The sequence below is a fragment of the Hyperoodon ampullatus genome (assembly GCF_949752795.1).
Source record: "Hyperoodon ampullatus genome assembly, chromosome: 11".
NCBI classification, from domain to species: Eukaryota; Metazoa; Chordata; class Mammalia; order Artiodactyla; family Ziphiidae; genus Hyperoodon; species Hyperoodon ampullatus.
The window spans coordinates 78,215,832-78,237,024 of record NC_136924.1 but is presented as its reverse complement, the minus strand read 5'-3'; the positions used below and the strand labels follow the sequence as shown (position 1 = coordinate 78,237,024).

General features: G+C 37.7%; 1 protein-coding gene across 1 annotated transcript in view; it reads right to left on the bottom strand.

The window, feature by feature from the left end:
* OVCH1 (ovochymase 1) overlaps positions 1-21,193 on the bottom strand; it is a gene marked incomplete at both ends in the record, with an annotated part of 88,751 nt that overhangs the window by 7,530 nt on the left and 60,028 nt on the right. Inside the window, 4 exons of the mRNA XM_079714963.1 lie at positions 709-976; positions 2,748-2,921; positions 10,533-10,757; positions 11,739-11,780. Of these exons, the coding sequence (XP_079571089.1) occupies positions 709-976; positions 2,748-2,921; positions 10,533-10,757; positions 11,739-11,780 (709 nt within the window). The remainder of the gene's footprint in view (positions 1-708; positions 977-2,747; positions 2,922-10,532; positions 10,758-11,738; positions 11,781-21,193) is intronic.

Here is a 21,193-nt window from a genome sequence, read left to right as displayed (position 1 = left end):
CACCATGTTATTTGAGCAGATGCTTTCATTATAAAGCCAATTTTAGAGACCCTGAAAATGTCATATCTACTCATTCAGCTATGGGACATTGTATGACAATGTCAACTGTCTCACTACTTCTGGGAGATAATATTAAAAACGTCAAGCTAAGACTCCTTTGAGGAAGGAGTTTTCAGATATTTCCATATTACATTGAGACCAAGATTCAGATAAAGTCAAAGAAAAAAAAATGTTCCTTTAAAGGACATTCTTTAAAATTCTTTGAAACTTTACACATTTATTTCAGGACTGGGTATGATCATCAGACAGTCCGTAGAGGAGAGCAAGGAGGAAAGGAAGCCACATTTGAGCAACCCCTGGGCTCTGGGCACCATGCTGAGAGACTGATGCAAAAATGTTGAGACATCATTACCTTCATTGTTATGGATGGGGGGGTGTTGTTAGTTACTTATTAATTAAATTATACCTAGAAGCAGGAAGCTGCTTTTAAAATTAAAAGCTATTAGTAGTAAGTGTATTAGTGAAGCACAGAAAGTTTCATCAACCTAACATGTTCATTCATTTGCAAGTTGGGGACTGTATCAGTGGGGACTGATGCTTACTGTTTCTTGTGACATGGGGAGAACAGAAGGATTGCACCTGCTGTGGACCCTCAAATAGCTCCGCACCGCCCTGCTGTCCCCAGCCCTGCACCACTTGGGCACACACCTGAAGTTGCAGTGTGCCGCTGTCAGGACCCACTGTCTCCCAATCAGAGCACCTCCACAGTAATGCTGTCCTTGGTACTGCAGACTGACTAGCCAGGGCCACGACATCGCAGGGGCGGCACGGCCACCAACCACCATGGGCTTCCCAAGCTTGGCTGGCAACACGTTTATATTCCTCTCAGATCCTTCCATGAGAAATGGGTCAACAACAGGAATTCCACATTTGTCTTGGGCTGGCTGTCTTCTGGTATTGTTTTCTACTGTTAGCCCTTAGAAAAGTAACAACAAAACATCAGATAGCAATACTTGTGAAAGTCTATTAAAATCTCAGAATGGAGGCATTTATTTCTTTTGTAGGTTCAAAACTAGGATTCTTTGCAAGAGATGAGACTCATCTTTTCTTCCATTGCTTTTAAATGAGTAAAAATCAATTGTTAACTAAAGCATTAATATATACATCTTTAGATGAATCAGAACACAAATCAATTTTTAAAAAAGAAAAGTATTGCGCTTAATCATGAAATTACTGGAAATTGTTCTTTCTGTGGCTTCATTTGTGTTATCCCAGTATAACATATCTAGACACATCAAAATACTTTATGCTACATGTATTCAAAATAAAATGTTTATATAAAGGAAAAGCATAGGGGAAATTTCTACCAATGTGTTTACTCCATCCTCAGATTTATAAAGAAATTTACCAGGGAATAACAAGAGACTTAAATATAAATAAAATTAAGCCTCTCCATAGCCATATAATTTCAGAATGATAAGATATATGATCACTTGTGAATTCTTTACTTGAGATTTTTTTACACTAGAAATCTATTTAAAACAAAAAGTTTCTAGCATAGTGGATTTGTGTTTATTCAATACTTATGTCAAAACTCATTTCTAATTTCTTTTCAGATATGTATAACACATGGATTCCCTCTTCCTTTTAAATACATATGCCTAAAAAATATGCAGACTCTTCAGAATTAAGATTATCCTAGATTTTAGGGAGAAAAAACCCACAAAAGGTATTTACTCAAACATGTTTTTAGTGCATTAATGTTTACTGCATTACTGCATGTTTTTTATTGCATTTGTAATCCACATTATATGTGGTAACTCAGACTTTTGGGCTGTTTGTACACATGTATAACAACAATATTTTATTAGTATTCAACTTACTTTAAAATACTTAAAAAAAGAAATGAGGCTAAATATTTTTACTGTGAGAATAAAGGGTCAGTTTAGAGATATAGTGATGAAAGACAAAAACAATGGACACAGAAGAAGGGTCAATTGGGTGAGCATCCCTTTAACAATTAAAAATCACACCTATAGGATGACGTGGTTCAGTAGTCTACAGCTCAAATCCAGGACTCTTAGGAGAGCCCATTCATTCCACTATCCTAGAAAAGATAGAGCGACATCAAAAAGAACTTTGTGTTCACATGGATTAAATTCTTCCTGCAATTACACTCCAATCAAGAAAATCTCCTAATAATAGATTCATTAGGTTTTTTAGTCTTAAGCACAACTAATGGAATTCTAGCTTAAAATTAGATAGGATAAGTAGATAAAAATCAGCACATTTGTTTCCATTTTATGCAGAGAAGTTAGTATAGGTTCAGCTAAAATATTCCTTTTGAGGGTTCTTTATGGGGATGGGGAGGTGGTTACTTAATAAAAATATGTTAACAGAGACATGGAAACACACTGAACTCTACCCTTGTTTCAGCCTGAATGGCCCCAGTGGATCTTTTAAATAGCAACTGACTGACTTTTATGTTTATCATTATTTCTTAAATGAAAATAACATACACACATATAGACACATACTCACCCCAATTAGCCTTATTACCTCACATGATCTACCTGAACCACCAAATTCTCATGCCTTTAAGGAATGGTTGGAAATGAAGTTATCCTATTTTTAGTATTAGAGCAAGGTGACTGACAACCAGTGACTCCTAAATCAGTGGGCCCCAGGTTCTACTTTAAGGCATATGTGGTACCTGCTTTAATAAATGTTTTAAAACAATTTCTTACCATTAATAGGCAGTTGGATCCCAATATTGCTTTTCTGTGATTGCTTCTGAGTCATATCTTCCAAAATAAGTTTAAAACCTCTTTCTCCCACAGATTCATCCGTCTTAAAATTCACAGTTAGGTAAGCACCACTGGATATCAAGACAAATTCTTTCTTGGAGCCACATAAATGAGCTGCAATGCGAGATATACTCGATAATTAAAATACTTTTCCTGTGTAGTTACATAGGTAAAAGAGGGAGGAGAGAGAGAGGGGACATTAAATTCCAAACGAATCTTGACAAAGGAATGATTATCAATAATGTAAGATCAAGATTTGTGGGATGAAATTCATGATTTGATTGAAACGATAAAAGGGTATAGATTTTAAAAGATAAAGGGAAAAGACTGGGCTAGCAATTGATGTGGAAATGATATATAATTTTATGGCAATCTTTGATCATAAGGATAGGTAGAGGCATTTCGATGAAGATAAATGGACAGAGAAATAGAAGTAATGGAACAGCACTATGGACCAAAAGTTTGCATACTCCCGAAGTTCATATGTAGAAAACCTAATCCCCAGTGTGATGGTAGTAGGTGAGGCCTTTGGGAGGTGATTTGATTATGAGGGTGGAGGCTTATAAACCCTTATAAAAGAGACCCCAGAGAGCTCTCAACTCCCCCCCCCCCCCGCTTTTTTTTGCCATGTGAGGATATAGCAAGAAGACGGCTATGAACCAGGAAGCAAGCCCTCACCAGACACCAAATCTTGGACTTCTAGTCTTCAGAACTGTGAGAAATAAATGTTTGTTATTTAAGCTACCCAAACTATGGCATTTTTGTTATAGTAGCCAAAACTGACTAAGACACACAGGCTGCCCAAATACAGACTAATGATGATCCTTTCCTAATTCAGAAACACACAAGTTGTCACAAAGATGGTCCTGATAGTGACAGGCCATTTGCTGTAATTTATCTGTACAGGCTGTAACTTAAATTCTCTCAAAATAAAACAATGATACACTACTGATTTATCTTAAAGATAATGTTATCTCAGAAATCTGAGAAAGTTGGGGAATAGGGCAATTGTTAATCTCTACATCATTCTTATGCTCAGAGAATCTGTTTGGTGAATTGGATGTGATGGGGAACTTTTGGGATGCACCATGTCAAGTAAAGGCATTCTGCATAGAGTCAGCTAACACTCTGGAAGTTTTAAAATAATGGAAATGGGAAAATGTTACTCTGTTTTTCAAAAAGGAGATTGGGGGTTGGCAGAGGGGGATGGGTAGGAGACAGAGAAAAACAAGGAGGCTAGAGGATTTCCAAAGTCTTGTATCAGGGAAGTAGTATAGCTTAGTCCTTACAGGCTCAGATTCTATAGCCAAACTGCTGGTTTGGGCTAGTTCCGCCATTTATTAGCTATGTAGCCCTAGGCAAGTTATTTAACCTATCTCACTGCCTCAATTTTCTCATCTGTATAATGGAGATTAAAAAAATACTGGAATTATATGAAGTTGTATTTATGAAGCATTATAAGTGCTTGTTAAATAAAAATAAACCTCAGCAAAATTTTACAGCAAATTATTAGACAGATGGGTTTTGAACACTTGAAGAAGGAATCAGTGGTCACAAGCAACCAGCATGTGATCCTTTACATGCCATATTAAATTAACCTAATTTAATTTTTGGAAAGAGTTAATTAGATGGTGGCTAGGGGGAATGAGATAAACTTAATGAATCTTGATTTCAGTGAAGCACTTAATAGAGTACCTTATGATGTCCCTGTGAACAGATAGAAAATGTAAGTGGATAATTATATGACTAGGAAGTTTCACAGCTGATTAAATAACCATACAATGTTAACCTGAAGGGAAGGTCTTAATGGTCTGAAAATGGTTCTATCCTTCGTTCTGCCAAGTACAGCATTTCTATTAATGGCTTAGATAGAAATACAGATAACACATTTACAACATGTGTAGGTTTAAGATGGGTGGCTGAATGAGAAGTAAGGAACTAGGTTAAATATAGAATCTTAGTGATAATTTAGTTCAATCTTTCATATAACGTGGAGTTCCTTCTTTTTTTAATTTTTTTAAAATTTATTTATTTGGGGCTGCGTTGGGTCTTCATTGCTGTGTACGGGCTTTCTCTAGTTGTGGTGAGCGGGCTTCTCATTGTGATGGCTTCTCTTGTTGTGGAGCACAGCCTCTAGGCACGTGGGCTTCAGTAGTTGTGGCATACGGGCTTCAGTAGTTGTGGTTCATGGGCTGTAGAGCGCAGGCTCAGTAATTGTGGCACATGAGCTTAGTTGCTCTGCGGCATGTGGGATCTGCCCCGGACCAGGGATTGAACCCGTGTCCCCTGCATTGGCAGGCGGATTCTTAACCACTGTGCCACCAGGGAAGCCCCTAACACGGAGTTCCTTCTAAAATACCCTTGAACATATGAAACCTGAATTTGAAGATATTACATGGAACTTACGAGCATTTTCTCTTTTTGAACAGTTCTAATTTCTTGACAGTTCTTGCTCATGTTGAATCAAAAGGCATCAGTGTAATGATGGCCACATGGTTAGTGGGCTGGCCAAGGATATAAGTGTTTGAATCAGAGTGCTTGGGCTTTAATCCAACTTTCTCTACTTACTAGTTATGTCACTGGAGGCAAGTTACTCAATATATTTGTTTTTCCTTATATTTAAAGTGAGGATAACGTAACCTACCTCCATATGACTATTAAGAAGATTAAGAGTTATAAGTTCTTAAGACTATGCCTGACTAATGGTAAACATTCAATAACTATTAGATATTACTAGGCAGAACAAGTTTCATACCTGGCCTGAGAGTCTCTATGAGAATTCCATAAATATGTGAAGGGGAGAAATTATGATCCTTCTCTCTTCTCCAAGATAAACATGCCCAGGTGTCCACACCCTTCAGCATCCTGGTCATTATGTTCTGTGGATGTGTTCCAGTTTGTTAATGTTCCTTAAAATTGTTGCTTGACCAAGGATGATATTTAATAGCCAGTATGGCAGGAGCAACAGCCAGACAGACTGGACATTGACTATGACGATTTGTAAGACTGAGCTAGTGAATGCCAGCTCAGTGCCAACCCTAAATTTGACCACACAAGGGAACTTATTTCTTTTATCTTATCATTCTTTACCAACACTGCTCTGAAATTCTGTAATCATTTGAGACTTCTGAAATTTTGATTTCAAACATCCTACTTTATAAATCACCACTTCCTATCTATACTAATCCGTTAGTATTTCCCTGCTGTAATTGTCTGCTCTCTCCATGACCTTCTCGCCATTAATCCCATAAACTTTCTATATCCATCACCCTCTAAGAAAGTGAGAGATTTTGCTGTCAGGAGAAGCAGAGAAATGGGGCAACAGCTAAATTTCTTGTTCTGTTTTGTTCTGAATTATGGGTAATACTAGAATGTGTTTGAAACTGATGAGAATGATAGAGGAACTTGATGAAGACGGAGAATGAATAACTTAAGGAAATTTATAAGAAGCTGACGACTCTCAAATTTATATCTCAAGCCCAAACTTTAAGAGTTCTACTTCTAGCTCCCTGTTGCTAACTCAACCTAGATGTATCATGGCATTAAAAATTTAACATGGATAGATCTCTCCCCACAAATCTATTTCTCCCTCTAGTATTTCCCATCTCTGTAAATGCCACCACCTCCAAAAACCTCATACCATAACTTAGGAGACATCCTTGATCTGCAGATTTAATTCCACATTCAATCCATCAAGAAATCGTATCAGTTCTATCTCCAGATCTGTCCACGTCACTTGTACTCCTTTGTTGCCATCCTCTTTCAAGGCAACATTATCTATTACCTAAAACAATACTAATAGAACATTCTGCAATGACGTAAAGTTTAATATGAGTGCTGTCCAGTATGGTAAACTACATGTAGCAATTGAGCACTTGAAGTATGGCTAATACCACGTTTCATTTCATTTTAACTAATTTGAATTTAAATGACAACATGGATTAGACATGGATTACAACATGGATTAGTGTAGGTCTAGATTACTATGATAGCCTCATAGCTGCAGACATAATTCACCCTGTCACCCTAAAATCCACTCCCAACATGGCAGTCATAGCAGCCCTCAACTTACTCCCCTGTCAAAAACCTTTAATGACCTCCCATTGGATTGGCATAAAATCCAAACTCCTTACCATAACCTGAGCTGCACAGCTAGGCAAAGCCTCCATCTTCTACAACCTCACCTCATTCCAGTCTGTCCTCACTCAATCTCCAGCCACTCTGACCTCTGACAGTTTCCCAAGTTACCAAGCTCTTCCCACCTGCAAGGCCATTTTCTCACTTATTTTTTCATCAAATATTTACTAAGTGTAGGAGTGCTCTAGACAGTGGAGATACAGCAGTGAACAAGAGACTAAGTCCTGCTCTCAGGAAATTTTCATTCTGGTGGAGGGAAACAGATTCTAAACAAATAAATATTGATATATACGGTGCCAGGTCATGATAAATGCCAAGAAGGAAAAGTGGAGGAAGGTTATTTAGATTGTGCGATAGAAGAGGCCTTAGATTAGGTAACATTTGAACAGACTCCTGAATGAACTGAGGAAGTGAACCTTGAAGTCACCTTGGGGCCAAGCAGGAATATGCTCGGTTAGTCTGAGGAAGAATAAAGAAGCCAGTGTGCCTGGTTTTGGGTGAAGGAGAGGGAGAATGATAGGAGGTAAGGTCAGATAGGTACTAGACACCTTTGCACCTGCTATTCTGGCCTTGCCTGGCTGTTTCCTTTCCATTCTTTGGATCTTCTGTGACCATGTTAACTAAAGCAACTGTTTACCCACTCTTATTCCATACTTCTGCTGCAACTTATTTCCTTCAGATTACATTGACAACCAATAATTATTTGATTATTATTTATTGTTAAATACTGTTACTAGTTTTCTTCTTCTTTATCATCTGTCTTCCCAAAAGAAGGTGGCAGTGATCATTTCTGAATTGTTTACCATTGTTTCTTCAAGGTGCCTATCACATTAGAAAATCCTCAGTCATGAATGAATTTAACCTGTACATTTAATGTGGTGTTTACTAGTTACTGATGTCTTACCTTCACGGGGTAAATGGAAGAAGGAAGACCAGATGAACCTTAATTTTGCTAAGTTCTTTTCATTAAAATATTATAAAAGCATTGCAGTGAAGACAACTTGGAGGCTGTGTACTACTCCATTTACATTCACAGAAATAATTAAAAACTAGCTAAAAACTGATAAATTCTATTTAGGTTTGCAAAAAGATTTAGTAAGAAAAGATAACTAAGACAATATAGGCAACGAGGTTCCACATATGGGCTAGCCCTTCTAACTAGCTGGGAGAGTAGCAATGGGGCTCAGTGTTCAACAGTTTAACAATGCTTATAGAAATTGCATATTTCACTGAACTAAAACTATGTAAGTATGTAAAAGTATAGGAAATAAAACTGTATAAACTAGCAAACCAATGGTAGTGTCCTCACTTTTATATTGAATTGTATAAGCTAATTATAGAAATATTAGTTGTCTCATTTGTAATCTTTTGACACCCAAGAATTTTTGATTAATCAGAACTTTTAAAGAGGAATAATGTTGTCAGGTTGAGGAATACTAAAGAGTGAGAAAGAGAAATGCAGCCCTGACATCCAAGAGCTGGTCCAACACTCACAGCTGGACTGTGTTCTCCTGTTGGACATAAACAATCTCACAGGACATCAACATCAGACAAGACTTTGAATCTATGATAAAATGAGACAAAAACAAGGTCATCTGTAACCAACAAAAATATCAAACATTGACCTCTCATGGCTGAAATGAGAGCTTGCTACTTCTTTACCAATTACAGTTTTATCCTTACTCTAGTCAGGGCTCCCTATGATTGATATACCCAATCATAAAATTGCCCCACTTCCTGCAAGCAATCTAGAGCAAAGTCCATTTCTCTAGACCTTCTCCAAAATTACCTGACCAAAGCCTAAGTACTGTAATAGGTTCTCCCTACCACTCTTTTAACAACCCATGGTTTTCCAGGATATGTGTTTTCCCTCTCCACAATGAGTAATAAATCTAACTTGTTCAACTCCAGGTATGTTCCAAGGGTCTCTGGTTGAAAGGCATTCACTAGAGTTAGGGTTGTATGGTTGGATGCTATAGACACCTCATATTAATCTTATGGAGAACTGATAGCTTGATATCTTGTATCTCCTCTGCCTCCATACCCTCAATTGCTTTAGAATCCTTGGCAGGAAACAAACTCGTTGATAAGAAAAAATTTAGAGAACTTTGGAATTTCAAAGCACATTGCTGAACTTACTGGTGTTATAAATCCTAGAATATCATAGGAGTGGTTAAGGTCCCTGGAAAAAGATGGCATCAAAACTCTCCTCTTGGGGCCTCCCTGGTGGCACAGTGGTTAAGAGTCCGCCTGCCAATGCAGGGGACACGGGTTTGAGCCCTGGTCCGGTAAGATCCCACATGGAGCAACTAAGCCCGTGTACTGCAACTACTGAGCCTGCACCCTAGAGCCCATGAGCCACAACTACTGAGCCTGCATGCCACAACTACTGAAGCTCGCACGCCTAGAGCCCGTGCTCCGCAACGGGAGAAGCCACCGCAATGAGAAGCCCATACACCACAACAAAGAGTAGCCTCGCTCGCTGCAACTAGAGAAAAGCCCCCGCAAAGCAACGAAGACCCAACACAGCCAAAAATAAAATAAATAAAGAAATTTATAAAAATTTAAAAAATAAATAAATAAACCTCTCCTATTGCTGTTTGTAATAGGTGGATTGTAATGGTGTCCTGATTGGCAGAATTGGTTGGAGATTGGAGAAGGTGATACAATATTGAATTACAAAATCTTTGGAAAAGTTCTCTCTGTGAGTCAATCTTAGAACAGGATATTGCCTGACATCCAAACATGGTAGACACCATGTGGTCAATAAATCTCCAAAGATTATTCAAGTTAATTGACCTTTACCTTTTAATAATTTACCCTGGGTCTAAAGAGAACCACCTTTACTGTAAGGATGAAACCTGAGTAAACAAATTTCAAAAAGTTACCTAAAAATGAAGTTTAGGAAATAAAACCTCTTAAAACATATGACCTCCTGAGAAAAACAAAATTAGTGTGCTCCCTAATGGTAAAATGAGATAGGAATCACTGGATGAAATCAAAAAGAGCTGGAGTTAAAGGTCAAGATCCAGTGAGTACGGTCTCATGCTCATCCCACTGTGTTCAATAATACTCAGGATTCTGGGCTTCCCTGGTGGTGCAGTGGTTGAGAATCTGCCTGCCAATGCAGGGGACATGGGTTCGAGCCCTGGTCTGGGAGGATCCCACATGCCGCGGAGCAGCTAGCCCCGTGAGCCACAATTACTGAGCCTGCGCGTCTGGAGCCTGTGCTCCGCAACAAGAGAGGCCGCGATAATGAGAGGCCCACACACCGCGATGAGGAGTGGCCCCCACTTGCCGCAACTAGAGAAAGCCCTCGCACAGAAACGAAGACCCAACACAGCCATAAATAAATAAATAAAATTAAAAAAAATAAAAATAAAAAAGCAAAAGAAATCTGAATGAAGTATGGTCAAATAATAATAATAATAATAATACTCAGGATTCTGATGAAGGATCTGATGGAGAATCACTGACAACAAATGATATTATTCCAAAAGTAAATATAGGTCATGGTTTCCATATATATTATATAAATGCTTATATGAATGCCACTCAATGCAGGACATTTAAGAAAGTTCAGTTTACCAAGTAATCTTGATTGCTGATCTGGTCCGTCATAAATATTGAAGTAATCCCATTCACAGTTCCAAGATTCTTCTGTTATAAAGCCTTTAATCACTGCTTTCATTTTATTTCCTGACATAGAATAAAAAGTCCAAGTGCAGTTCAGCATGTTAGGATAAATGTTAGGATAATTGGGAGATGTGATCTCAATAGAAATAACTGGAATCAAATCCAATACTGGACATCCTTGAGGCAAAAAGAAAAAAAAAACATTTAATACAATAATGAAGGATCTGGTTTTAATGTCTACAACTAGGTCATTAAAACCTAAACTGTAGTGTACTTTTATAAAGTTCTATCACTATTTTTTTTGCTTTCATAGCTCCTTATGTATGGTGACACAGGGTTTAAATGACTTGTTTTGAAAAACTGACACCTCCCAAAAGAAGACAGGTTAAAGTTCTTTGACTTTAACTCACAAACTGTGAACAACTAAGTCAACCATATCTACATTTCAATGTAGTTTTGTTGCTCATTTTTAGCACACAATCTTCTAAATCCCCGAGTAAATTAAACACTTCTAAAATTCAGCCTACACTTCAAATTACAATCATTTATTTGGTAGGGAAATTTGGATTACTCTCAGATAGTTGAAACCAGGATATGAAGGTTCACAAGGGCCAAGGGGCTACTACACCGAAAGGAGAATTGAGGAATTCAGTGACATTTTGGGTTTACTCCAAATGTTCTAGGCATTACCCAACCTAAAATTAATGTCATCCAAAAACATTTACTTCATCAATAATCTTATCATTTTTGTTTCACTATGCAATGGCCCAGCCAAAAAAAGAAAAAGAGAGAGAGATACATGCAGAATCCAAAAGACATAAAATATATGGAAAGAATGTTAATGAATAATAGAATTAAAATAGTTAGGGAAACTCCCATAAACAAAACGTGTTTCTTACCCATTAATTATATAGGGCGCTACCTTGTTACTCTCTACTCCGTGATCTGACCCAGGTCTCCACTACCCCCAAAGTTGGACACTCAGAAAACTAGTACAAGTTCATATTTCACTATAAAGCAAATAGAATAAGGACACAACACTTGAAAGTTTTTGATAGCAGCCAGAGTATACTTCTTCCTAAACAGTGTTTAGCAGCAAAGATATTCCTCACTCTTATTTCCATAAACAAAGCCAAGACAATGAAGCCAATTCCTTACCTCCTTTATCCTCTTTACCATTAATTTTTCCTTTCACAGAATCTAGAATAAGAGAAAATTCAAGGTCAATATATCCTATTTAATACTTTATATTTCTTTATTCTTTTGTTTAAGTGATACATTTACATTGTAGAAAATTAAAAAAAAAAACAGATTTCAAAGGAGAAAATAAAAGTCTCCTGTAGTCCCATCCTATAACCAATACTCATATTTTAATGTAACTCCTGCTTTTTCCTAAGCTATAGTATATACATTTTTAATTGTATTTCATTTTACACCATTGTAACCTCCCCTACCCCCCCAATTGTGAATATTTTTCCATACTACTAAATATTGCACATACAGTTTAATGGTTTTATATTTTTTACTCACATAGATATAACAATTTCTATGGATATATTTTAATTTGTAATCTCAAGAATATGAATGATGAGTCAGATCTTTAACAAAACTCACACATGGGGTAAATCTGTTACATTTCTGCTGTTGTTAGAAAAATGTCTGCACTAAAGCTTTTCTCTGTTTATCTGAAAACAGAAATTGAACATGTGTATGAAGTCTGCTGAGTTGACTTCTATTCATCTTTGAGCTCTAAGCCAAAGGGATTTCTAAAGCAAAACAGATGTATTTCTTATCCATTTACTAGATAGGGAGCTACCTCCTTACTCTCTACTCACTAATCTACCCCAGCTAGAATGTCATTTCCTTTATTCAAACAATTCTTGAGCATCATCTATTTGCTAGGCATTGTTGTACATTTTGGAGATAACAGCCGTGGGGCATGCTTGGTGTGTCTGGGGAACAGCGGGAAGGATGGTGTAGAGTGAGCACTGGGGAAAATGGCAGGAGTAGTCAAGGAGGTAGCCAAGAGCCAGATCATATAGAATCTTATAGGTCACTGTAAGGACTTTTACTAAGAGTGAGCGGGGAAAATATTGAAAGATTATAAGCAGAGGAATAACATGATCTGAATTATTCTTTTTAAAATGATTATTCTGGCTGTTATGAGTAAAACAGACTAAACAAAGGCTTGTATCAGAATGTTATAGTGACCTTGAGAGGTAGTTGGATTCCAGATCAGTTTTGCTGAAGGCCCACAGATTAACTAAATCCAATGAGAGATGTGAGAAGAAAAGTCAAGGATGACCAAGATGATGGCTTGAGCAATTAATTAGTAAACTGTAGTTGCCATCTACTGAGGTGGGGAAGATTGGTGGAGGAAGAATTTGGAGACGGGGTAGCAAATCAAGACTTGAATTCTGGTCATGTTAAGTTTGAGATGCTTATTAGATATCCAAATGAAGAGGGAGGCAATTGGACATATAGCACTGGAGTTCAAAAAAGAAGTTGGGACTGGAGATATACTTTGGGAGTTATCTGTGTAAAGATGGTATTTAAAACTAGGGATTGGGCTTCCCTGGTGGCGCAGTGGTTGAGAGTCCGCCTGCCAATGCAGGGGACACGGGTTCGTGCCCCGGTCCGGGAAGATCCCACATGCCGCGGAGCGGCTGGGCCCGTGAGCCATGGCCGCTGAGCCTGCGCGTCCTGAGCCTGTGCTCCGCAACGGGGGAGGCCACAACAGTGAGAGGCCCACGTACCGCAAAAAAAAAAAAAAAAAAAAAAAAAAAACAAATAAAACTAGGGATTGGGTGAGATCATTTAAGAGTGACTACAGGTAGAGAAGAAAAGAAAGTCAAGGACTGGGTCCTGGGACACCTCAACTTTTAATAGTAGAGAAAAGGAGGTGCAACCAGCCAAGAGACTCCAAGGAGACCAGTGAAGTAAGAGGATAGCCAAGAAACAGTGGTTTCCTGGAGGCCATGACAAATGAAACTCCAGAAGGAAGAAGAGCTTATCCGTGCCAAATGCAGCTATTAGGACTGAAAAGTGACTGTTGGATCTGAACCTTTGGAGGTCACTGGTAGCTTTGGCAAGAACACCGTCTGGGGAATGGTAAGAAAGAAAGCCTTATGGGAATGGATTCAAGAAAAAATGAAAGGGTAAAAGGGTAGACAGTGAGTAGAAATACATTTCAAGGTGTTTTGCTGTAAGAGAACAAAGAAATTAAAGTTTTCCTAGAATTCCACGCCCATCCTTTGCCAAACTAAATAAGACCCCTCCTTCAAAACTTAATATAGTTGTTTTTTCACTCCATATTTTTTATGAGATTATTTGATTAGTTGACTGAAAGAAAAATGCACAACCTAAGAGCTATGAGTTTGTTTTACTCAGGGTCTTACTAAGGACAACCGCTCAGTAGACCTGAGGAAGCTGTTCCGAAGAGGTAGGGGGAGAAGCCAGCTTAAATGTGATTTTGGCTAGGGAATATGTGCAGTCAAGCACATATCTTGATAAAACATTACTGCTGGTCACAAAGAACAGGGATCTGAAGTTAATGATTTTAGTGCTTTTCTGTGTATGGGAAAATGCAAAATCTGGGTTCATTAAAATTCTTCCTGAGATATACATCTAACTATGCAAGGGGCCTGCTTTTCCAAAACACAGAGCATCCTGTTATCACCTTAGTTTCTTCCCTCTGAAGCACAGAGTACACTGTCCATCAGCTACTGCAGTGGGTTAATCATGGCAGAACTGGGTGATAGGCAACAATCTCTGTCCTTCTCTGTTTACAGATTACTGACTATCTCCCCCACTAGACTGTAAACTCTTCTAGGGCAGGGACTGTCTTGTTCATTGGTGAATCCTCAGTGCTTTAAACATGGCCTGGCATAAGTATAAAACAATTTGTTGATAGTCTGAATAATTAAAGGCTTAAACGTGAGATTTTATTCTATTTTATGTTAGCCCCTTATGGTATACTTCCACTTAACATAATTTGAACTTGATGCAAATCTTCCTTGTGTTCTCCATCCAACATTTTTCACATTATCAGACTAAAAAATATAATGTTTTAGGTTTCCATGGTGGCGCAGTGGTTGAGAGTCCACCTGCCGATGCAGGGGACACGGGTTCGTGCCCTGGTCTGGGAGGATCCCACATGCCGCGGAGCGGCTGGGCCCGTGAGCCATGGCCACTGAGCCTGTGTGTCCGGAGGCTGTGCTCCGCAGTGGAAGAGGCCACAACAGTGAGAGGCCCTAATGTTTTTTGTAGAAATATTTCTACAAGTGTATTCCAATTAACAATTTTAATGAGTATGAATTGATTAATCTTAAGGACTAGAGCAATTCTAATAACTATTCAGAATTAAGCATAATTGCAAATGCTTTTTCCATGATACCCAATTTCCATAATTTGCGAAAGTTCCAATTTTCATATTGCTGTCTACGCCTTCACCAAAACTATAAGAATGTTGGGCAAAGCATATTTTTCAATAATCTGGTTACAACTAATATATATGAACTATCCACCAAACAAGTTTTTAAAAAAGAATCGATTACTCTTGATATTAGTACATTAAGGAAATGAATTTCAAAATAGGAAAATTACTTGAAACTTTTAGGCTAGTGATAAAAATTTCCTACTGTATTTTTACAATATTCCAAGTACACAGAAAACTAGACAAAATTATTAGTTGCTGTAAGAAAAAATGAAAAATCTGATCAATCTTATGCCTTAAGGAGGCTTAGCTTGAGACCTCCACAGATTATAGAAATCACAATCTTAAATATTGTTTTTTCTTCTCCCCTGTAGCTGATAAATGAAATAAAGAATTCAAATCTCTTTATTTGATAACACATTTTCTGATAAAGCACAATAAAAAAAACATACACAAAAACAAATATGAAAAAAGTAATAGACTTACCAGACATATGAAAAGAATATCTCAAAGAAAATTTTTCCATGGCCAAACTGACATTGTATGTGAAAATCAACATCATAAGAGGACCATGAGATTTTAATGAAGGTGAATCTCCTTCACATAGATTTCCTAGACAAAAAAAAAAATTCTTACTATTCATCAAGGCAAAGGTTATTGAGCAAAGTGAAAGGAAAAAAAATCTATTTTTAATACAAATTTATACTGTATCCCCTACCAACAATATAAAAATGGGAAAATTAAGCAAAATAAAACCCAGTTAGAATAGAGAGAGATGTTCCAGATTCTTGAGTGTAAGCAGTTCTAAGAAAGTGGTTCCAAACCAACTAGGACACTGTATCCAGTTCTTATACTGTCTGAAATACTTAGGTAGGTCTTTATATGGCTTTAAAAAGAGCAGGGCCCTGTGGGGCTCCTGGGCACAAAGGCTTTCTGTGTCCCCCATTTCTTGAATTACAGGAAATAGCCTCCATTCAGCCTCCATGACCTTCCCTGAGTTTCAAAGGGCAGGTTCAAGCAGTTGCTAATGAGGGAAGGTAGGGGATTCAAGACCAGGGAGAAACAAACAGTCAAGAGAAATAATAGTACAGCCTGGTTGGGGCAAGGTCCTGGCTCTCCATCAATGGATACCCACAGCAATATCTTTGAGCTGTTCTGCAGATACTGAAACCCCCTCCAGGTGGGAGAAGTTAACAATTAACCATGGTATGCTGCTCACAAGCACATAGGCCCCAGACTAGTTGGAACCTGAAGGTTGATGATGCTGACTCCTACTTACCTCACCACCAACCAGTCAGAAGAATGTCCACGAGCTGATCATGCCCTCTTTGAACCATTACTATAAAACTTCTGGGCTTCCCTAGTGGCGCAGGGGTTGAGAGTCCGCCTGCGGATGCAAGGGACACGGGTTCGTGCCCCGGTCCGGGAAGATCCCACATGCCGTGGAGCGGCTGGGCCCTGTGAGCCATGGCCGCTGAGCCTGCGCGTCCAGAGCCTTTGCTCTGCAACGGGAGAGGCCACAACAGTGAGAGGCCCACGTACCGCAAAAAAAACCCAAAAACTTCTCACTACCCTCTCCAAGTGGGGACACACGGTTTTGAGGGCATTAGCCCACTGTGACCCCCTTTGCCTAGCAAAGCAATAAAGCTATTCTTTTCTACCTCACCCACAACTGTCTCCAAGATTTAATTTGGTCTCGAGGTACAGAGGCTGGTTTCAGTCTAGCTAGGTCATCAGGGAACTAAAAAAATATTTTTGTCACCCAAATGAAATAACTATATATAAGGGAGTATATTTGAGCCTTAGCTACATACAACCTTCATTTATCCACAGCACAGCCAAATGAATAAGAGGCAAGGTACAGTAACTGGCATGAAAGTCAAAACCACTAGCTGTTGTAAATGAAATTTTTTTAGGCAATAGTTCTTAGAGGTCTCCTGTGAATCAGAATCCTAGGGCTAATTAGCAATGGTTTCACTCAACCTCCCATTACCCCTGGATTTCTAAAGCATCCTTCAGAAGATGATGGAGACTGCTCCTCACCGATGGTTCTCTCTCTTGTGAGGCTGACTGCTAATAGCCAGCCTGCTGTCATGAAGTTCTCTGTAACTGCTACCCTATGAATCTAGTTCACCTTCTAGGACAAAACATTTTTCTTTCATCTTTTGCTTTTTATTTATTTATTTTTAATAACTTTATTTATTTATTTATTTATTTTTGGCTGCGTTGGGTCTTCATTGCCGCGCGTGGGCTTTCTGTAGTTGCAGTGCTTGGGCTTCTTATTGCGGTGGCCTCTTGTTGTGGAGCACAGGTTCTAGGCATGAGGGCTTCAGTAGTTGTGGCACATGGGCTCAGTAGATGTGGCGCACGGGCTTAGTTGCTCCATGGCATGTGGGATCTTCCCAGACCAGGGCTCGAACCTGTGTCCCCTGCGTTGGCAAGCAGATTCTTAACCACTGCGCCACCAGGGAAGTCCCTCATCTTTTGCTCTTTATAGTTTTCTTTAAGATAAGAATGTTTAACCATTCTCTGGAGAAAATTTAGAGAATTTAAAAAATAATTACTTATAATCTTGCAATCTAGAAATATCCACTTAAACATATTGGTGTGTTTCCCCTTAGACCTTTACTTAAGTCATATATAGCACTTTTTAAAAAAAATTAAAATATACTGTGTAATTTTTTCATTCCAATCTTCTCACTTAATATTGTTAACACAACTTCATGTGCCCGACGCACGGTGAGGCCAAACAAACTGAAACGTCGGAGTTTGGAGCAGAGAAAGGTTTATTGCAAGGCCATGCAAGACTCATGCCCTAAAAAGCCTCAAACTCCCCGAAGGGTTTAGGGAAAGCATTTTTAAAAGCCAGGTTGGTGGGGTGGGGGTGGGGGGGGTGTCGCAGGGTATGTGATCAGATTGCACACAATCCTCTGATTGCCTGATGATGAGGGAACAGGGTGATGTCACAGGGGTTAACTTTATCAGTCCTTAGGCTCCAGGAAGCCTGGGGCTCTGTGCTCATGGTCATCAAGTAGTTAACGTCTTCCATTTGGTGGGCTGGTGGGGGGGGGGGAGTGTTGGTGGTCCACATCTAAAACAACTCAGGAAATTTGCAGAATATGGGGGGGAAGGCCTGTCCCGGGAAGGCCCTATAGGATCCTGCTCAGTTACAATATTACATGTAAGAGTTTTCTGTCTTCTAAAAAAGTTAGCTGAAAATATTTTATTTAGTGGTGGCATAATATTTTATCCTATGGATTTACTATACTTTTCTTAACCAATTTCCTATTTAGATCCTTTTTTGTGTGGCCATTATCATAAATAACACCAGCTGAATGAATATCTTACACATAAATGTAAGGCATATTTTTTATAAATATGGGTAAAAATAGAAATGCTGAATAAAAGGTTATAGATTTATAGCTTTTGAAAAACATTTCTATATCTTCCTGCAGAAAGCATACGACATATTATACCTAAACAACAACATGAAAATGTCTGTTACACTGCATTTTGTTTACTAAGTATAATCATTCTTCAAATCTTTTTCGTCAGTTAAGTAGATAAAATTTTTTTTCATTTCCGTTTTAAAGAGGCTAAGTATTTTTTCTCACAGGTATTTATTTATCTATGAGTTGCTCATTCAGATCACTTGCCCATTTTTATATTAAGGTATATCTAGGAAAATAATAATTCTGAATTGTGTTTTAAACTTAATTGATTAAACTCTTATTGTACTATTTAAAAATTGTTTTATGTCAGGGATCCTCTTAATTCTAAAAGAATATAGCTGTGCTTTACAATTGTTGAGTCAGGGTTTATTATCACAAGATTTGATTATTCAAATCTGCTCCCTGTGACAAACCATTTCTAAGTTTAACTGTTCATACACGGTATTTTCTGAAACAAACATTCTAACAAAAGCAGTTATAACACACATAGTTTCAAGTCAACAATTCTAGAACTATTAAGCTTTTCACTATTATAGGAAAACTGCCCTTTTTAGTAAACAGATGGCCAAAGGATCACTTCATTGTGATAAGAGACAAATAAGGAGAGATTTAATTTAGATTGTATAGTAACTGATATGCAGATATTCATTAACCTTCCTTATCTATCAAAAGAGGTTAAGGGTTAATCCAGTGCTTTTTGTTTTCAAAATCACTTGGGTCAATAATTTGTAATTCTTTTGGAAAATGAACAAAAGACTCAAAAGTCTTGGGAACTCTGGTTTTAACCTGAAATTTATTCAAGGCTGAGTCAAAGATATTTGGGCCTGTAAATTAATTTTATTTTACAGATTTGGGCTTTTCTAATACTGATTTGTAAACATTCCCTATATTAATTACCTTAAGCCTTTCTAAGAGTTGTTGAAAATCTTCAGTTTGTTATTTGCTTTTTAATTTTGTTTCTGTTGAAGAAAAGTTTTTAGTTATAAAGGAGTTTATTGATAATTTCCTATTGTCTTCGATGGCTTTTACATGAGAAGATCCTTCTCCATCCATAACTAATTGCTTATTTTTTAAACTTTTAGTAGTTTAAGAAAAATGCTTAACTCTTTAATCAACTGTTCTATGAGGTGAGAGAGAATATAATTTATATATTCCTCCCTGATTTGTAATGCCAAATTTATCACATATAAATGCCTTATAGTTTCTTGGGCCCCTTCTGGTCTATTTATTTCTAGTCATCTGTGTCTATTCTTATACCAGTACTACCCTGTTTTAATTATCATTACTTTAAAGTATGTTTTAATACTGATAATTCACCTCATCATCTGGTCATTTTTTCCCCCAAAACGTTTTCAGCTAGTTCTGATTATTTTAAGGATAAACTTTAGAGTTATTATCAGTTTCCTCCTCACTCTCCAAAAACAATTCCCACTGGGATTTTGCTAGATTTTGCTATATTTGTAAATTAATTTGGGGTGAATTAATGTTAATTTTGTCTTCCAGTTTTAGAACATGGTCTTTTCTCTATTCAGATCTGTGTGTGTGTGTATGTGTAAATTTCATATTTGCACAATAAAACTCACATAAAACTCACAATAAAACTCATAACCTAGGGCTTCCCTGGTGGCGCAGTTGTTGAGAGTCCGCCTGCCAATGCAGGGGACACGGGTTCGTGCCCCAGTCCGGGAAGATCCCACATGCTGCGGAGCAGCTGGGCCCATGAGCCATGGCCGTTGAGCCTGCGCGTCCGGAGCCTGTGCTCCACAATGGGAGAGGCCACAACAGTGAGAGGTCCACATACCGCAAAAAAAAAAAAAAAAAAAAAACCTCATAACCTAAAAATCACTTGATTTTAAGGTTATTCCTAGTTACATGGTTTTTGTTGCTAATTATGACTGAAGTGATTTTTCCATTATATCTTTTAACTAATTTTTACTGGGGTGGTTTTAAGGATATGATTATTGTATCATTAATTTATATCTATTTTTTCCTGATTTGACCTAGTTTTAAGATAGATAATACATTTTCAATATTAAACTACTTGTGCATTCTTGGGATATAGCATAGTCGGTTATGTTAAAAATATTCATTCAATAACCTATTGACCTCAAAAATTGAGTTAACCCCTACAGGCTATGAGTCTTATGTGCAAAAATTGAAATAGTCATAAAATTTTTGTGGAAGAAGATAGGAAATATTACATGTTTTGTGAACTAATTCTAAGTAAAGAACAAATTCTAAGTAAAGAACAATAGATATATAGTTCATTAATTCTATATATTATAACTGATATAACTAATGTACTGTTTTCCATTTTTCTTTACTTCTTTGTTTTTCCAAACTGTGTGTTCTCCAACACCCCATTGATGGAGAGGCAATAGGGAAACAACAGTCTAATCTTTTCTTCTAAGCACCACAATTTTAAGAATATGAATTAAAATGTACAATTCTAATTCAAACACAGCAGAAGCTTGGTTTCTTTTATATTGGTTAACATGCATTCTCTCATTTAATTCTCAAAGTAATCTCATGAAGCAGTACAAGTGACAGGTATTCTGTAAGGCAAGAAGCATAGATAATTTCCAAGGATACTGGGCCTAGATGCTATAGTCTCCCCACAAGAAGTTAAGCCCTTATTGATGTTATGTTGACTCAGGAACCAGGAAAGCTCCATGTTTACTAACATTCCCTTAAGTAGGAACACAAAGATTGTTAATACACCTGCT